Raw genomic sequence first — 14,482 nt, 5'->3', positions numbered from 1 at the left:
GTGGCCTTATGTCCAGCCTCATCCTCTGTCCCCGACTCTGTCCACATCCTTTTCAGAAAGCGGACAGCTGCCCGGAGGTTCCCACTCATTCCTGAGCAGATGCCTGGGGGCCCAACCCAGCCCCAGGCCCAAGGCCAGGAAGCATAGCTCGAGGCAAGCACTGCCACATTTCTGAAGGAAGTGAGGAAAAAGAACTACAGAGAGGACCGTGCCACAGAGGCGAGTGACCAGCAGCCCGCACACTGCTATCGGGCTCTTTCCAGAATGTCCCCACCACCTCTAGGCGGGAGCATCTGCACACATCCGCTCTCCCCAGTCTGCGGCTCTCACAGTCACCGGTGGGGCTCTTCCAACCCCCACTAGCCTCAGTGACCTTCTGTGACCTTCTGTAGCGCTAATCACTCCATACCGAGCGGGAGTCGGGGCTCCCCCAGGTGACATGCAGACGATGGAAAATCATGACCTCAGAGCACCTGTGACGCAGAGCCACTGCGCAGGCCTGTCACGGGACTGCAGCTCCTGGCCCTGGGGACACAGGACAGGGGCTGCCCTCAGGGGAGATACCCAGCCACGGCCCCCAGCACCTTCCAGGGCTTGCTGCAGCTCATTCCCCTCGAGCTTCGCCCTGGATCGCCAGCTCTCCATCAGCAGCCAGACCAGCACGACAGAGCGCAAAGCTCTGCCATTCCCAAGCTCTGTTACCACCCAGGCCTCAAATCCGCACTTTGCGGGCCTCCCCGCTCCTGCCCAACTAGCCCCAGGGACCTGGGCGCTCCGAAGCCCCTCCTCCTTCCATCTGAGGTCACTACCTCTCCCTGCCCCAGCTCAGTCCTTAAGCGGACTCTTCACAACACTCTTCTCCTCCCACCCCTTCACCTCTGTTTATTAAGGATCTATATGTGCGAAGCAGGAGGCCTGCCCTTGATGGGCCTACAGTCCGCTGGCGGGTGGCCTGGAGGGAGCAAGGGGCTGTAAGCAGGAAGGACCAGGGACGGGGTCTGTGCCCACACTGGCAGAACCAGGTCTTCAAACCTTGGACTCACAGCCTGTGGGTTCGGCCATCTCTCCACTCCTCACTCACCTCCTGGAACTGGCAGGGCCTGGGAGTAAGGATCCCTCCAGACGTGGGAAATATCAGCGCTAGAAGACCTAGGCAGCATGGAGGCCAATCCTCCACCCATTTTACAGAAAAGAAGAGTGAGGCAGGGAGGGGACAGGCGTTAGGGCCCAGAACCCAGCTCTAAGGTCCCCCCTCTGCCAGGAACCTTTTCTGCCACTGACAAGATGAGTTGCAACATAAATGCTGGAATGCTGGAAATGCCGAAGCACACAGAGGGGTCCTCCCTGATGACTCCTCCCCTCCCCTCCTCCCTTCCCTGGCTTAGGGACTCCTCTCTCACCCCCTCCAAATGCCAATAGGATAGGCCCTGCTTCTGCAGCCAGTTCATGAAGCATCTGCCTTCCCCAGGGGTCACGGAGGCTCAGGGACCTGGCATTGGACCCTGACCAGCAGATCTTGGGACTTGGTGTCCACACAGGGCCACACCCAGAACCAGAAAGCAGGAGGCCATGGTGCTGCTCACCCTCTCTGCACCTTACAGGTGGGGCCAGCAAGGGCCAGGACCCTCCACACAGCCTGGCTCTCTGTTCTTCTCCTGATCCTCTTCGGGGCCGCTTCCCAGAAGCCTTTGACTAAATCAGTTCGGTTTCCAAACTAATGACAAAGTCCTGTCTCTCAACGGTCTGGCTTAGCATTGCCAGATAAAATACAAGGTGGGTGGCCAGTTAAATTTGAATTTCAGACAAAGGACAAAATTGGTTTTTGGTATAAGTCTGCCTCAATTTCAGATACACAACAAATAATGTTTAGTTTGAGTAAGTGTGTCCCATGCAATTTGGGATATACAGTGCTTGCTTTACATCTTTTCATTGTAAATCATACTTAATTGCTAAATCCAGCAGCCTAGCCTTGTTCCTTCATTGCTGCTCAGTGGCCCTCCCCATGGGAGGGATGGAAATGCGGTGCCCCCACTAAGCCCCCAGAAGGCCTGCCTCCCAGCTCCCCCGACTCCCTCTGCACCTGGAAGTGGGGTCCCTTCCCCGTAATCCCAATTCAGGGACCATCCCCATCTGGTTGAAGGCTGACCCTGGGGCGGGTGGAGGAAGCATTTCCCAGGGATTTCACCCAACTCCTGGCCACCCTCCAAGTCCCCAGGGAATAAACTTGAAGGCAGAGTGGGTCAAAAGTTGGGTGGGGGTCCAAGCCCTAAAGCTGCTCCCTCAGGCTGGAAGCCACCCAGGGAGGGTGGTGAGGGATGGAGAGGAGGTCTCCCAGCAAGGAGCAGCCAGAGAGAGAAGCAGGAAGGGAAAGAGAGGGAGGGGGAGGGGAGAGAAGGGGAAGGGAGGGGAGGGGAGGGGAGGGCCCCAGAGCTGGGGAGGAGGGAAAGGGGCGGTCCCCAGGCCGGGAGGGGAGGGTGCCTGGGCTGGGAGGGTGCTGCTGGCGCAGGCGCATGCTCAGCTGTCCCTGCAATGCGGTGCCTCGTCCTCTATTAACCCAGTTCCACGGATTCTGCCGACCAGGCACTCATTATCCCCCAGAGCAGGGGTCGTTTTCCGGCTGTGGGTTGTGCGGGAGCCATAAGCACGCTGCGCTGCAGTACCGGCTGCAGTAGGAAAGCCTCGGAGGCAGCCCCCACCTACTGCACAAAGGGGTCACAGGCAGCAGGCTTCGGGGCGGGCAAGGGGGGGCATGCAGGCCTCCCTGTGGCACAGGCTCAGCCCCAGCCCCAATGACCACAGAGACCTCAAGATGGTCCCTGTCCATCACACCTTTCAGCTGGGAGTGTCCTCGCAAGACAAGGTTCCCTGGGGAGACCAGGTGCCCCAGAAAGGGAGTGGGGGTGAGCAGCGAAAGGGCCTGCGGGTAGGAGGAGGACAGTGGTGAAACAGATCTCCTCACTGCAGGGTGAGCTCAGGGCCTGGGAGGTGAGCCCCACTTGTGAGGTCAGCCCCACCTGGGAGCCTCACGCTGGCCCAACCCTTGGCCTCCCCCAGCTGGGTGAAATCGAGAGGCCTCCACACCCAGGCTCTGCTAACCACCAGCCAGGGGACCCTGTGCAGTTCCCAGCTTCTGTGGGACTAAGCTTCCCCCCACCCCGCCCCATCCCGTGTGAACAGGGAGCCCACGCTGAGCTCAGAGGGTGGGAGGACGTGAGACAACGCCGATGATGCCAGGCACACAGGAGCTCCACCCGGAGCTGAAGGCCATTCCAGGGCAGGGCCCTGCACCAGGGGCTGGGCGGGCGGGGGGCCCCACAATGAGGCACGTTTTAAGACTTGTGTGCCTCTTTACCCCTAGTCAATTAATTCTCCTCTAACTGCTTTTGTTAACAGTAGTTTAATAATCTCTCATTATTCAGTACATTCACCAACTTTGAATGTCTCACAATCATCTATTTAATTAAGTATTAAATTTTAAAAAACCAAACTGTTAGAGCTTTGGCATCAGCTGGTGCAGCTCTGCAGTGCCCGCTTGGCCAAGGATTTCGGTAACGGAAGGCCTGAGAGTTTCTGTGTCTGATGCGGGCGTCCTCCCTCCTGTGGCTACATGCTACCGGCTGCTTCTCATCACCTTGAAGGACCAAGGCCGCCCCCTCGGGCCTGGACAGGAGTGCATGTGGGACACTGGGGACACAGCACTCCCAGTGACTCTCAAGGAGTGAGTGAGGCCCCTCCACTGGCACTAGACCCAAATCAGGGGTGAAATGCAGCCGGGGAGGCTGCTGGAGCATGCCCCAGAAGCGCCCAGCATCCCTCTCCCCACCCAAGGCTTGCTCTCTGGGTCCCCTCCCCATCCCCCACCTCCCTACATAACAGTGGGGAAGGCCATTTCGGAGAAGCCCCTGCCCACGATGGGAAAGAGTAAGCCAGCCAACCAGGCAGAGCCCGGGCCCAGCCCCCTGTCAGAAGAGGCGGTGGCTTTCCAGTGTTTTCAGAGGCTCTGCGTTGTGAGCCAGGAGGCCACCAGATGAACCAGCTGCATCTGCCCTCAAAGAGCACGTGGTCAGTTGAGAACCAGCCAGGGTCGCCTGCCATGGGGCCCGGGGAGTTCCAGGCAGGGTGGCTGGCTGCCGGCGGGAGGATCCAGGACAGCTTCATGGAGGATGGGGCCCTGAGGCCTGCAGGCTGGGCAGGCCAGATGACACCAGAAAGCTACTGGGTATCCACAAGGGGTCCTCCGAAGCAGGACACAGAGGGTCTGGCCAGGAAGGGAGGCAGCAACATGGAGAGGGAAGGTCTTGGGGCCTTGCAACGTCCCTCTGAGGTAGACACTTTACAGCTGGGGACATCTAGGATGACTGAGCAACCTGGCCATGGTCAGGCAGCTGGGCGGTCAGGGTTGAAGCGGGACATTCACCTGCAAGTGTGTGTCCCACGGTGAGGCTCTGGGGTTCCAGCCAAGACCCCATCACTCATCTCCCTGTCCTCCTCAGATAGGAAAGCCCAGAGGGCCTGCGAGGGCTGGGGAACCTCAGGCTGGAGGAAGTGCCAGGCATCCTCCCTCTACGGTCTCAGCAGACCATCCAGCTGTCACTGTCCACCCCGAGAGGCAGGCTAGGGGCAGGAGAGGGGACACCAAGGCAACGCCCACAGCATCCAGTCAAGGCCAGCTCTGTCTGGGTCATTTTCTGGGTCAGACTTCAACCCCAATGGGACGAGCTTCCCTCAAAGCCGGGACAGTGGGGCCAGCTCCCTCACCAAGAGTTCTGAGGCCCTGCCATGATCTAGGCTGTGTGGCCACAGTGGGGCCCCCGGGCTGTGACCCACACACCTTGGAGCAGGACTCAGCACCGAGGGCAGACAACCCAATCGTGCAGGGGCTGAGTGACCCCATGATTCAACTCTGAGGAAACCTCTGAATCATTAGAAACACAAACAGGGGCTGCATATGAGACAGTATCAAGGAATGACTGCCGGCTTTTCGGGGTGATGAAGCTCCTCTGGCTGTTTTCGGAACCTTTTCTGCTAGGGATACGTGCTGAGATATGTACGCACTGAATGGTAAACGTCCCGGGGTCTAGGGCCCAGATGGAACAAGACTGGCTGAGAATTGATAATTTTGAAGCTGGGTTCATTCTAGTATTTTCTCTGTGTTTGGGAATGTTTGAAATTTTCCACAATAAAAAGTTAAACAGGAAAAAAAGGCCCCAAAAAATGGAAGGGCCAGGCTGTGCAGCCCTGGGTGGAGGGCTTGTGTACAACTCGAAGCAAAGCAGGAAGGGGTCGGCCTGCCCTCCGAAGCCGCACGCTGCTAGGCATCTCTGCCCCTGCCCAGAGAGACATCCTGCGGGAAGGTCACAGCAGGGGGCTGGCTGCTGAGAATGCCAGGCAGCCCCCCTATCGGGCTGCCCCTTCCTCCTACCACCCCACCCGGCTTGCATCAGATGGGGCAACAGGCCAGGCGTGCGGCTTGAGAGGTGCAAGCACCTGGGAGCAGGGCCTGTGATGAGCCGAGGGGCATCCACCGCAACACAGGCAGTTGGGCTCTGCGGCCTGCGAGGTCAGCAGGACTCCGGGGCGCAGCCACCCTCTCACTCAGATTCCCGATACCCTAAACCTTTCAGACTCTAGAGCACTTTGAGAATATAAATAGGGGGTGTGAGGTTAACTTAGAGGAGCTATGTAATTCCACAAAAACATATTCCGGTGGTTTTCTGCTTAGCCTAACAAACTCCTACTCATCCTTCAATACCCATGCAACACAGCTTTTGGAGTGCTTTCTCTGACCCCTCAGGACTGCCTCTCCCAGGCCCCACCCAGCACACAGTGTCGTCGCTGCTGGTTTCGGGGTGTATCTGCTCATCTCTGCGTCCTCCGTGTAAACCTCTTAGGTGAGTGAGTGTCTATGTCTAGGGCGTGTCTGATGGGGTTCCTCTCTCCTCCTCCCAAGGTATCCAGCGATTGAGGAATGAGACAGAATGTGCAGAGCGGCCAGGAAGCCCTGGATGTGACATGCTCCACGGTCCCTGGCCGAGGAGAAACAGACAGGGACGAAGTAACCCCAGAGGGGAAGCCAGCAGCACAGTGCTGCCCTGCATGTGCCCACCAGCGTGGGTCCCGCATCCAGGAGGGAGGGAAGGCCCCAGGGGACTCAATTTGTGGAGAGAGGGGCCACACTGCCTGCAAATGTCCACAAGGCCACAGGGCCCGAGGCGGTACTGTCTCACACCTATGGCCCCGGGAAGTGCACGTCAGGGCTGTGGGTCTGTGTGGACAAGGCTTTGGGGGCCCCTGATAAGGAAAGGCCCAAGGTGGGTGGGGGTGGCTGACCTGCAGGGACAGACGGAAAAACAGGAGGGAGACAGCCAGCTGTGGCTTCTGGTTTCCCACACTAATAAACTTCACAGGCTTTTATGACACCAAGTTGACCGGCAAGCAACATTTTTGCCAAACTGAATTCACTGACACACATCACGGAGCCTCTCCCGAGGGTGGGGTTCCAGTGGGTCTGCCAACCTCATCAGGAATTAGCTAGAGCCAGAAAAGTAGCAGCCTTCCTTCAGCAGAACATCGCACAGCAGTGGGAAGGGACCCAGCCCACGGACACGCCCCAGAACATCACCCGAGCACAAGGCAGGTCACCGTGGCCTGGCGACTCCACTTTCAGGCACAGATGCATGTGGCGAAACCACAGAGAATCGAGGCAGGGACGAGCCTCACATCAGGAGAGGGATGAGGGTTGGGGGGTGACTAGGAGGCTCTGAGGTGAGGTGTTTGAGGTGCCTGCTCTTCCTGGCTTAGGGACCCCACCTCTGGGCTGCGTGATGCTCCCCCACTGCCCTCCAGAACATTTCATACTAGCGCCTCCACCAGTACCAGCCACAGAACGTCAGGGAACACAGAAGCCCCCAGGCTCCGTGCAGTGCGCATGGCAAGCACACGGGCGGCACTGGCTTTGATATGGTTGCTGTCAATGCAGTGTAGCCGCGGGACCTGAGCCGGGCCTGGCGTCTCTTCAGGTCTAAGTTTCAAGCCTGCTAGAGAAAGGCTGCACTGGGCAATGCCAGGACTCAGGGTCCAGCGAGGCCACCAGACACACGTGGATCTTCGTCCATGATAGGGCAGCCACGGGACAAATGAGCTGCTCCCTGGGGCCAGGAGGACAGCAGGCTGTGGCCCACACTCGACCATCCCCGTGCCCGGGCTCAAGCCTGCAGCAGTCCCTGGGCGGTCACAGGGAACATTTGGTCACCGCAGACAACCACACTGACCCATGACTCCCAGAGGCGCAGGTTCAGAGGAGAGCAAAGGGCAGCCCACTCAGGTCTGTGCACGCTGCAGACACCCCAGGGCCCTGGCCAGGCCTCTTGGCATCAGCAGTTCCCTGCTCTCTGCTCCCGGTGACATCTGCACCCCCCAGCACCTCAATCACCCTTGGTCCCACCCGCAATGACACACTCAGGCTGGTGTCCTCAGCACATGGCTCAGTCCCTGGAGCCTTCCGGGACATCCCTTCTGAGTCTGGACTGAAATCCTGGCTCCAGAGGCCACTCCTTCCTCCTCCCACCTGCTTGTCCCAACACCCCGGGGCTCATCGAAGCTGACCCTCAGAGCAAGTGGCCCTCACCTCTGCCCACTGCTCTCCCAGCCAAGGGCCAACTCCAGGACCCCCACCTGCCTCAGTCCAGGCCTCTGGGACACCCAAAGCATCTTCCCAAGCAGGAACCAGGAGTTCCTCTCGTTCCCCCAGCTCAGCCTGGGCTGGTCCCAGCCTCACTGCCTGAGGGCCAGAGCCCCATTCCGCAGGCTCAATCAGGCTCATACACATGCATGCGTGCACAGACACGTGTGTGAAGACCTCCTCTCTGTGACACCTGTGACAGGCAGGGAGTGTCCCAGACTCAGGGATGTCCTCTGGAGACCCACAGGTACTGGCCACAGCCATACCTGAGGACTGATCACTTATAAGCAGTTCTGTGTCTTGATCAAGAAAAAACAAGCTGGCTGCCCTAGGTCCTGGAACACGGGCTGGGCCCCCAGGGGGCCAACAGGGCTGACCAGCAGGCGGCCCATGTCCAGCTGTGTGGAGTCACAGGGCAGAGGGGCCACCCAGGCCCCGCACCTTGTGGAGAATGGTTGGGAGCGCACGCCTCTGGACCTGCCCAGCCCACTTCTCAGTGTCCCTGCTGGGCCCTCTGCAGTGCCACCCACCCATAGCCCCTTGTGGGCTGGGAGGCCCACATGGCGACTGACCCGGCCCTGGGCACTGCCAAGCCCCTTTGTGGGTCAGTGATGACGAGGTAGACAAGGGCTGGGACAGGAGTAGGTCCCACTGCAGCCTAAAGGACCTCCCTGCAGCCCGATGTCAGAAAATGCTCCCAAGAAGGGGAAATACGGATGGCTTAGTATACAGCACGTGCTCAAACAATGCTGACACATCACTTCACAAATCACACAGGCCCACCCCCACAGGTGGCTGGATCACTGTAAACTGCAGGCCACAGACAGCAGGCAGCCCTCTCACCAACCCAGGGGATGCCTGTCTCTGCCGACATTCGGCCTCAGCATCTGGCGGCCTCGCCAGATGGGTCAGGGCCTCTCCAGCTCCTGATTAGCTCAGATTTGTGCCCTGGGAGGGGAAGGGCTGAGAGCGGCAGACAGGGGCTTCGCTTGGCTCCTCTACCAGGGCATCATCCAGCCCCTCCTCCATGGACCCCACTGCATGGGCAGCGACAGGGGGCTGCCACCTCAGTAAGGCAGGCACCCCCCTCCACACCCGCCTACACAGCCCCTCTGGGCTCCCTGGCACACCCTACCTTGGGGCTCCAGCAGGATCCCTGCCCTAGTCCCTCCCCACTGCCTCCTCAGATCTGCACCCCAGCCACAGAAGCTACCCCAGGCGGCCTCTGACCGTCACCATTGGATTTCCTGTGTGCTGACTTTGGGTTTTGTTTGTCCTCTACCTGCCCCACAGGACAAGGGCAGGGAAACCCTAGGAAGGCAGGGGACTGTCTGCTCCATCGCCACCTGCAGCGCCCAGAGCTGACCATCACCAGCAAGGCCCGTGACGCGGCACATCCACACGCCGAGGGCCACCTGGGGCCAGCACCAGGCTAGGCCCTTCCTCGCACACACCCTGCATGTCTTAGAAGCCCTCCCAGGTCAGGTGGGAGTGCTCTGCCACTGTGTAGAAAACTTGGGCTCTGTTAGTTAGGAAACTGCCGGGTCACCTCCCAGTTGGCCACGACACCAGGTCTCTGCTGTCAGAAGGCAGATGGCCAATCGCAGCATTGCCAGGTCACCCAAAACTTTGTCACTGAGCTGTCGTCCAGCGCACAGCTTTCAGGGCAGATGACATCACCCAACCACCATGGCGGGCTAGCCACCTTGAACTTCTCCCCCTCCAGCTCTGGGGGCAGAGACCCCAGTACACTTGGGAAGGGGAGATGAAGTGGGGCCCTGAGAACACCCTAACCAGAGCGCAAAGGTACATCCAGGAGTCTGAGGTCGGCACCCTAACCAGCCCAGGCCCCACCAGGCCAGAGGCGCCCTGAAGTCCCCAACACTCCTGTGCCTCCCTCTGCCACAGCATTCACTCCAGGAACCCCACTGCATGTGTTGGAGCCACAGGCCAGATGGGCCAAGTGCCAGCCAAGCCTGGGAGGGGCCTGCCGCACAGTCCACAGGGCTCGCCTCCAAAGCCCCTGCCCCAGCCTGACAGCAGCTGCGCTGGACACTCCCCATGCCCTACCTCTGGCCGACAGCTTCTTGGTGTTGATGATCTTGGCTGCATACTCATGGCCGGTGCAGAGCTTGACACAGCGTCGGACCACAGAGAAAGCCCCCCTGGGGAGGAAAACGGGGGAGCGAGAGACAGAGACAGAGACAGACAAGGAGAAAGAGAGAGAGCCGATTAATCTCCCCATAAACACTCCCCATTAAGCATCAGCCACCGGCCCAGCCTCGGGCAGATGGCTGTGAGTCAGAAATGGTGAGGAAGGGGTGCCCCTCACAAGCCACGCTCAGCTGGCCCCACTCAACACCAGCAGGACAGAGGCTGGCTTCCCGATGGCTGGCAGAGCCCTGGCAGATGGCACGCCCTGGGGGGTTGTGCGGAGGAGGAGGATCAGTCAGGTCCTGGCGAGGGTGGCAGAGGTGCCCCATTCAGCTCCTATGTGACCCACAGGCCCGCATCCTCGTGGGTTGGCTGGACCAAGAGTCCATGTCCGGGGCTTCTCAGCAGGCACCCTCGGAGGCTGTGCACCACGTCCATGAGGCCCTGCTGAGTCCTCCCCAGGGGGAAATGAAGCTGGCCTTGTCTGGAAGGCCCAGCTCCAGAGGGCAGTTATATTGGGATTTGGTGCGGTCAGACACAGGGACTCACAGGAGGTTTTGCAGGGAGGGAGAAACATCACATCATTAAACTGCAAAGCTGGAGGGGAGGGCCCCAAGAGCCTCCACTGTCCAGGAGTCATCGCAGAGGCCACGGAGGCCCAGGGTGGGGGTCAAGGGCCATTCATGAATCAACAGCCTGGGGGTGGGGAGAGGGGAGGAGGGATGGAGGACAGAGGGAGCGGACCAGCACCAACCATGACCCAGAGCCCAAGAGACACAAGTAAGGAATCGGGTTAAGGCTGCTGAGGCCATCAAGAGAGAATCTGAACGCGCCCCACAAAGCCTGGCCTGCAGAGGGCACCCCAAGGGAGTCAGTGCCACCCGAGGGGAGCCACAGAGCCCGTGAGGCAGGAGGGGAGGGGCCGGTGCCCACCAGGAGGCCCTGCAGAATCTGACTGTCACCACAGTCGATTTGATTTGCTTTCAGATCATTTTCTAAGAACAGCACACATGAAGCAAGGGGCCTGGGCAGGAAATGCCACATGAAGGGTCTGAGTCCAGACAGAAGGGCCAGAGGATGCTCTCAGGCTGAGGCTGGGAGAAAGGGGGGCTCGGAGGAAGCCCACCACCAGGCAGGACCCACCAGTGCAAACCTGAGCACGCACAACCCTCCTGTGTCTGCACCTGCAAAGTGCCCGGCCTCCCCTACAGGAACAGCCTCCGCTCCAGACAGCCTCCTCGGCCTGGACAGCCTGAGAAGCCCGCATGGGAGTCCAGGCCAAGGGCTCTCATGGAGGAAGAGGAGTGTCTTACATACAAACGCTGTTTTATCTATGGTCCTTAGTGGAGGTAAATCTTTGTAAAAGGGTACTGTTCAATTCCTTGAAAAGATAAATAATTACACTAAATCTAATGGAACATTTTCGTAATGGCTCAGGTCTTACGATCAGTGATTGTGCTTGGATGGCCGCTGAACTGCGTCTTTACTTTTTAAAGTCAACCCATGAACAGGGACAGGGGCTGTCTCAGGAGATGCGGGGGGAGACGCCCACTATTCACTCTGCATTCTCTTGTTTTGCTTGATTTTTTTCACCATGTGCATTGGTTACATTCTCAAAATGTTTTTTAAGAAAAATATAAACAAAGGATTATTGTTTTTAACATATGACATTAACTTGGGAGACTGAGGTGAGGGCAAAGACCGTGGGCTTTTTGCCTGTTCTGGCTTCAATCCTTGTCAGTCACTTCCTGGTTAGAAGGGGTGACACAGCTCTCTGAGCCTCAGTTTCCCCATCCATAAGACCAAGCATAAGGGCCTCCTGGGGCCACCATGTGGCTGTTTGCAGGACTTCTTACGAGAGGTGAGAGCTTCTGGAAATGAGTCCTGAGCTGCCATCTGTCGGGCTCTGATCCCTAGAGGGCACAGTGGCCGCGGGGCTGACCTGGCAGGCCTCCACTGCGTGTTCTGGACCAGGCTCTGAAGGGGAGTCCAGGCCTCCCTGCGCCAGGACCTCACACTGCAGGGCAGACCCTCAGTGGGAAGTTCAACAGACTGCACATCTATGGCGAGCTCATGATGCCCGTATGGCACTGCCATGGTGAGCCCGCCCCTGGGGCAGTGAGGAGACCGAAGTGCAGCTTCCCACCAGCACAGCAGGCTCCCGGCTGCTGGCCAGACTCAGACAGGTACAGGAGTAGAGGGTGCAAGCCACAGCTGTTCCCCAGCACACAGCATCCACACACCATACCACCAAGAGCCTGACGGCAGGCGGATGGGTAGGGGGACCTCTCCAGCCAACCCTTCTCCCCTCCCTGGGTCAGACAGCCCCTTTCTCCTCTGCAGAAGGCTCCGGAGAGCCCCTGCACCATCAGCCTGGGTCTGGGCAGTCAGCAATCCGGGGAAGGCGGGGCAGGGAACACAGGCAAGACAGCCAGAGCAGGGGGCCGAGGCCAGGCCGCGCTGCTGAGGAAGGAAGAGGGCAGGGCTAGGGGTCTGGGGATGAGTGTGGAGTAGGAGCACCAGGTCGCACAGCTGAAGCGACACAGGAGGCGGCAGGCACAGCACCAGGCACCCAGTTAACACTCAGCAGGAAGGGCCCAGGGGTGCAGGGCCTGGGGGTGAAGAAGGCCCTGCTTTTTGACACAGGCCTGCAGGTGGTGTGGAGGGCACCCTCAAGAAGAGAGGACAGGGTCCCCTTTCCCAGTGACTCAGGTGCTCCCAGAGGGAGAAGGCGGCCAGCTGGGGGAAGGGGCAGGAAGGCCGCTCCCAAGGAGACCACTGCTCCCGGCACCCCACGCCTGGGCTCTGCCTCTCCCACACTTTCCGTCCCTTACTGCAGCCCTGGACCTTCTCTGAGCCCCAATGTCATTGCCACCCCCAATCTCTCCCTCTCCTCTCTCCTCTGGGGAACTTTAGGAATGTATGCTTAAGTCCCCCACCCCGGTCATCTCCCCCACTTCCCCTAAAGAGCACTGTGGAAGGGGCTCCTCCCCATACCGGCTATCTGCCATGCCCATCCTGCCATCTCCCCAGGGCACTTGGGCTGGCAGCTGCAGATCCACCTCTGCCTCCTCCCCTTCCCGGTGGTTCTGCCACTCGACAGATGCCAGTCTGTCACAGGAAGCCCCCTTGGAAGTGTCAACCCTCTGAGAAGTGGCCACAAACACGTTTAGCATGAGCCAGGCAGGCCACGGCTAGGGCCCCAACATCTCTGGCTTCTCCAAGAGCAAAGAAGCCAGCACCATCACCATCCTCCCTTGCAACTCAGTGCGCGCCCGCCAGAGTTTATAATCATTGTGAGACAACACTGATGAACAGCCTAGATCTGTATCACAAGCCTGTCCCCGCTGCCAAGGGCAAACTCCTATGCATCCCTTAAGACAAATGCAAATGGCTCCCCGCTTTCCCAGCTCGCACAGAAAGTCAGCTTGGCCTTTGGATATTGCACTTCGCACGTTCCTTAGGTCAGTTTACTTAACTATTTACCTGTTCTCTTCTGCCACTCCCCTTTCCAGTGGCTCTCTATGGGCAGAGTGCCCTACACTCTGGACCTAGGTATCAGGCACAGTGCCTGGGCTGTGATATACGAGCAAGAACTGACCTACAAGCAACACAGTGGGCTGTGGAGCAGAGGCTGCTGGGCCTCAGGGCTTGTCCAGTCCAGCAGTACAGGAAGAGCCCCTGGAGTGTCCCAGCAGGAGGAGACTCACCAAGATGTCCAGGGCCTGTGGGTAGATGGGTCTGTGCCACACTGAGGCCACAAGGCCCTGATCAGAACCAGAGAGTGCCCCAAGTAAACAAGGCCCCTTCCTTCCCCACTCTGCCCACCGCACAGACAGGCTCGAAGCCCCATCTGCTTGTCCAGAAGTGTAGGCGGCCCTAGCAGGTGGCAGCGTCATGCTCAGGCTCAGCAAAGATCGCCTTGGGTGCCACTGCGGGTGCGTGGACTGACCACACGCCTGCCCCTGGGGTGCGGCCCATCACAGGCAGCTGCAAGGGCACAGTGGGTTGGAGCAAAGGCAGGAAGAAGCTGGAAGAGGGTAGCCCTGTGGGATCCCAGGTCAATGTTCCTGCGGGCTGCAAGCTGCATCTGAACATCAAGGTTGCCCGCACGATGGCCTGCGTGGGAAGACTGCGACAGAGCCGGGCTGAAAGCGATTTGAATAACCTGTTCAGATCATGAGGCCCCTGGGCACCAAGCATATTATGGGGCTTTTAAAATCAAATAAAGCTAATTAAAACAAGAAAATACTCTTTGAGTCCTTGCTTTGTGGAAGGCTCATTTACAGTGGGATCAACAGTACCAGGGAAACCTGTCCTGAGAGAGAAGGGGAAGAATTAATTATGGGCGGGCATGGAGCCCCGGAACTGAGCGGCCCGTTTCCATGACTGCAGTTTCTCGGGCACCTCCTTCATTGTAGTGGGGCTCAGTCTTCTTGCGCAATCATGGGGTGAAGGCCACCTTCGAGGAGAGGTGCTGAGTAGCTGCCCTGATTGCGGCCACCCAGGGCAGCCGGTGTTTCACAGGCATCCTGCGGGCTCCCGGGGCTTCACGGGCAGAGGTGGCGGGATGTGGCACTGTCTGCAGGATGCCCCATCTGCCTCTGTCTCCTCCTCGTATATAGTCTGTGGCTCCTCTGGTTCCAC

At 59.1% G+C, this 14,482-nt stretch overlaps 1 protein-coding gene across 21 annotated transcripts in view; it reads right to left on the bottom strand.

Annotated features, from left to right (window-relative positions):
* The window catches only part of CAMK2B (calcium/calmodulin dependent protein kinase II beta), a 104,141-nt gene that overhangs the window by 53,088 nt on the left and 36,571 nt on the right, over positions 1 to 14,482 (bottom strand). For 20 of the 21 annotated variants that reach the window (XM_037733821.1, XM_017515389.2, XM_017515388.2 and 17 more), the window contains exon 2: positions 9,752 to 9,846. The exons of the other annotated variant lie outside the window; for it this stretch is intronic. Coding sequence is in view for 19 of the 20 variants with exons in the window: in XM_017515389.2 (XP_017370878.1) it covers positions 9,752 to 9,846 (95 nt within the window). In the remaining variant the exon portion in view is untranslated. The remainder of the gene's footprint in view (positions 1 to 9,751; positions 9,847 to 14,482) is intronic. 21 annotated transcript variants of the gene reach the window in all.

Source organism: Cebus imitator, unplaced genomic scaffold (genome assembly GCF_001604975.1).
Source record: "Cebus imitator isolate Cc_AM_T3 unplaced genomic scaffold, Cebus_imitator-1.0 Scaffold548, whole genome shotgun sequence".
Taxonomy (NCBI): Eukaryota; Metazoa; Chordata; class Mammalia; order Primates; family Cebidae; genus Cebus; species Cebus imitator.
This window is presented reverse-complemented; position numbering and strand designations above follow the sequence as displayed.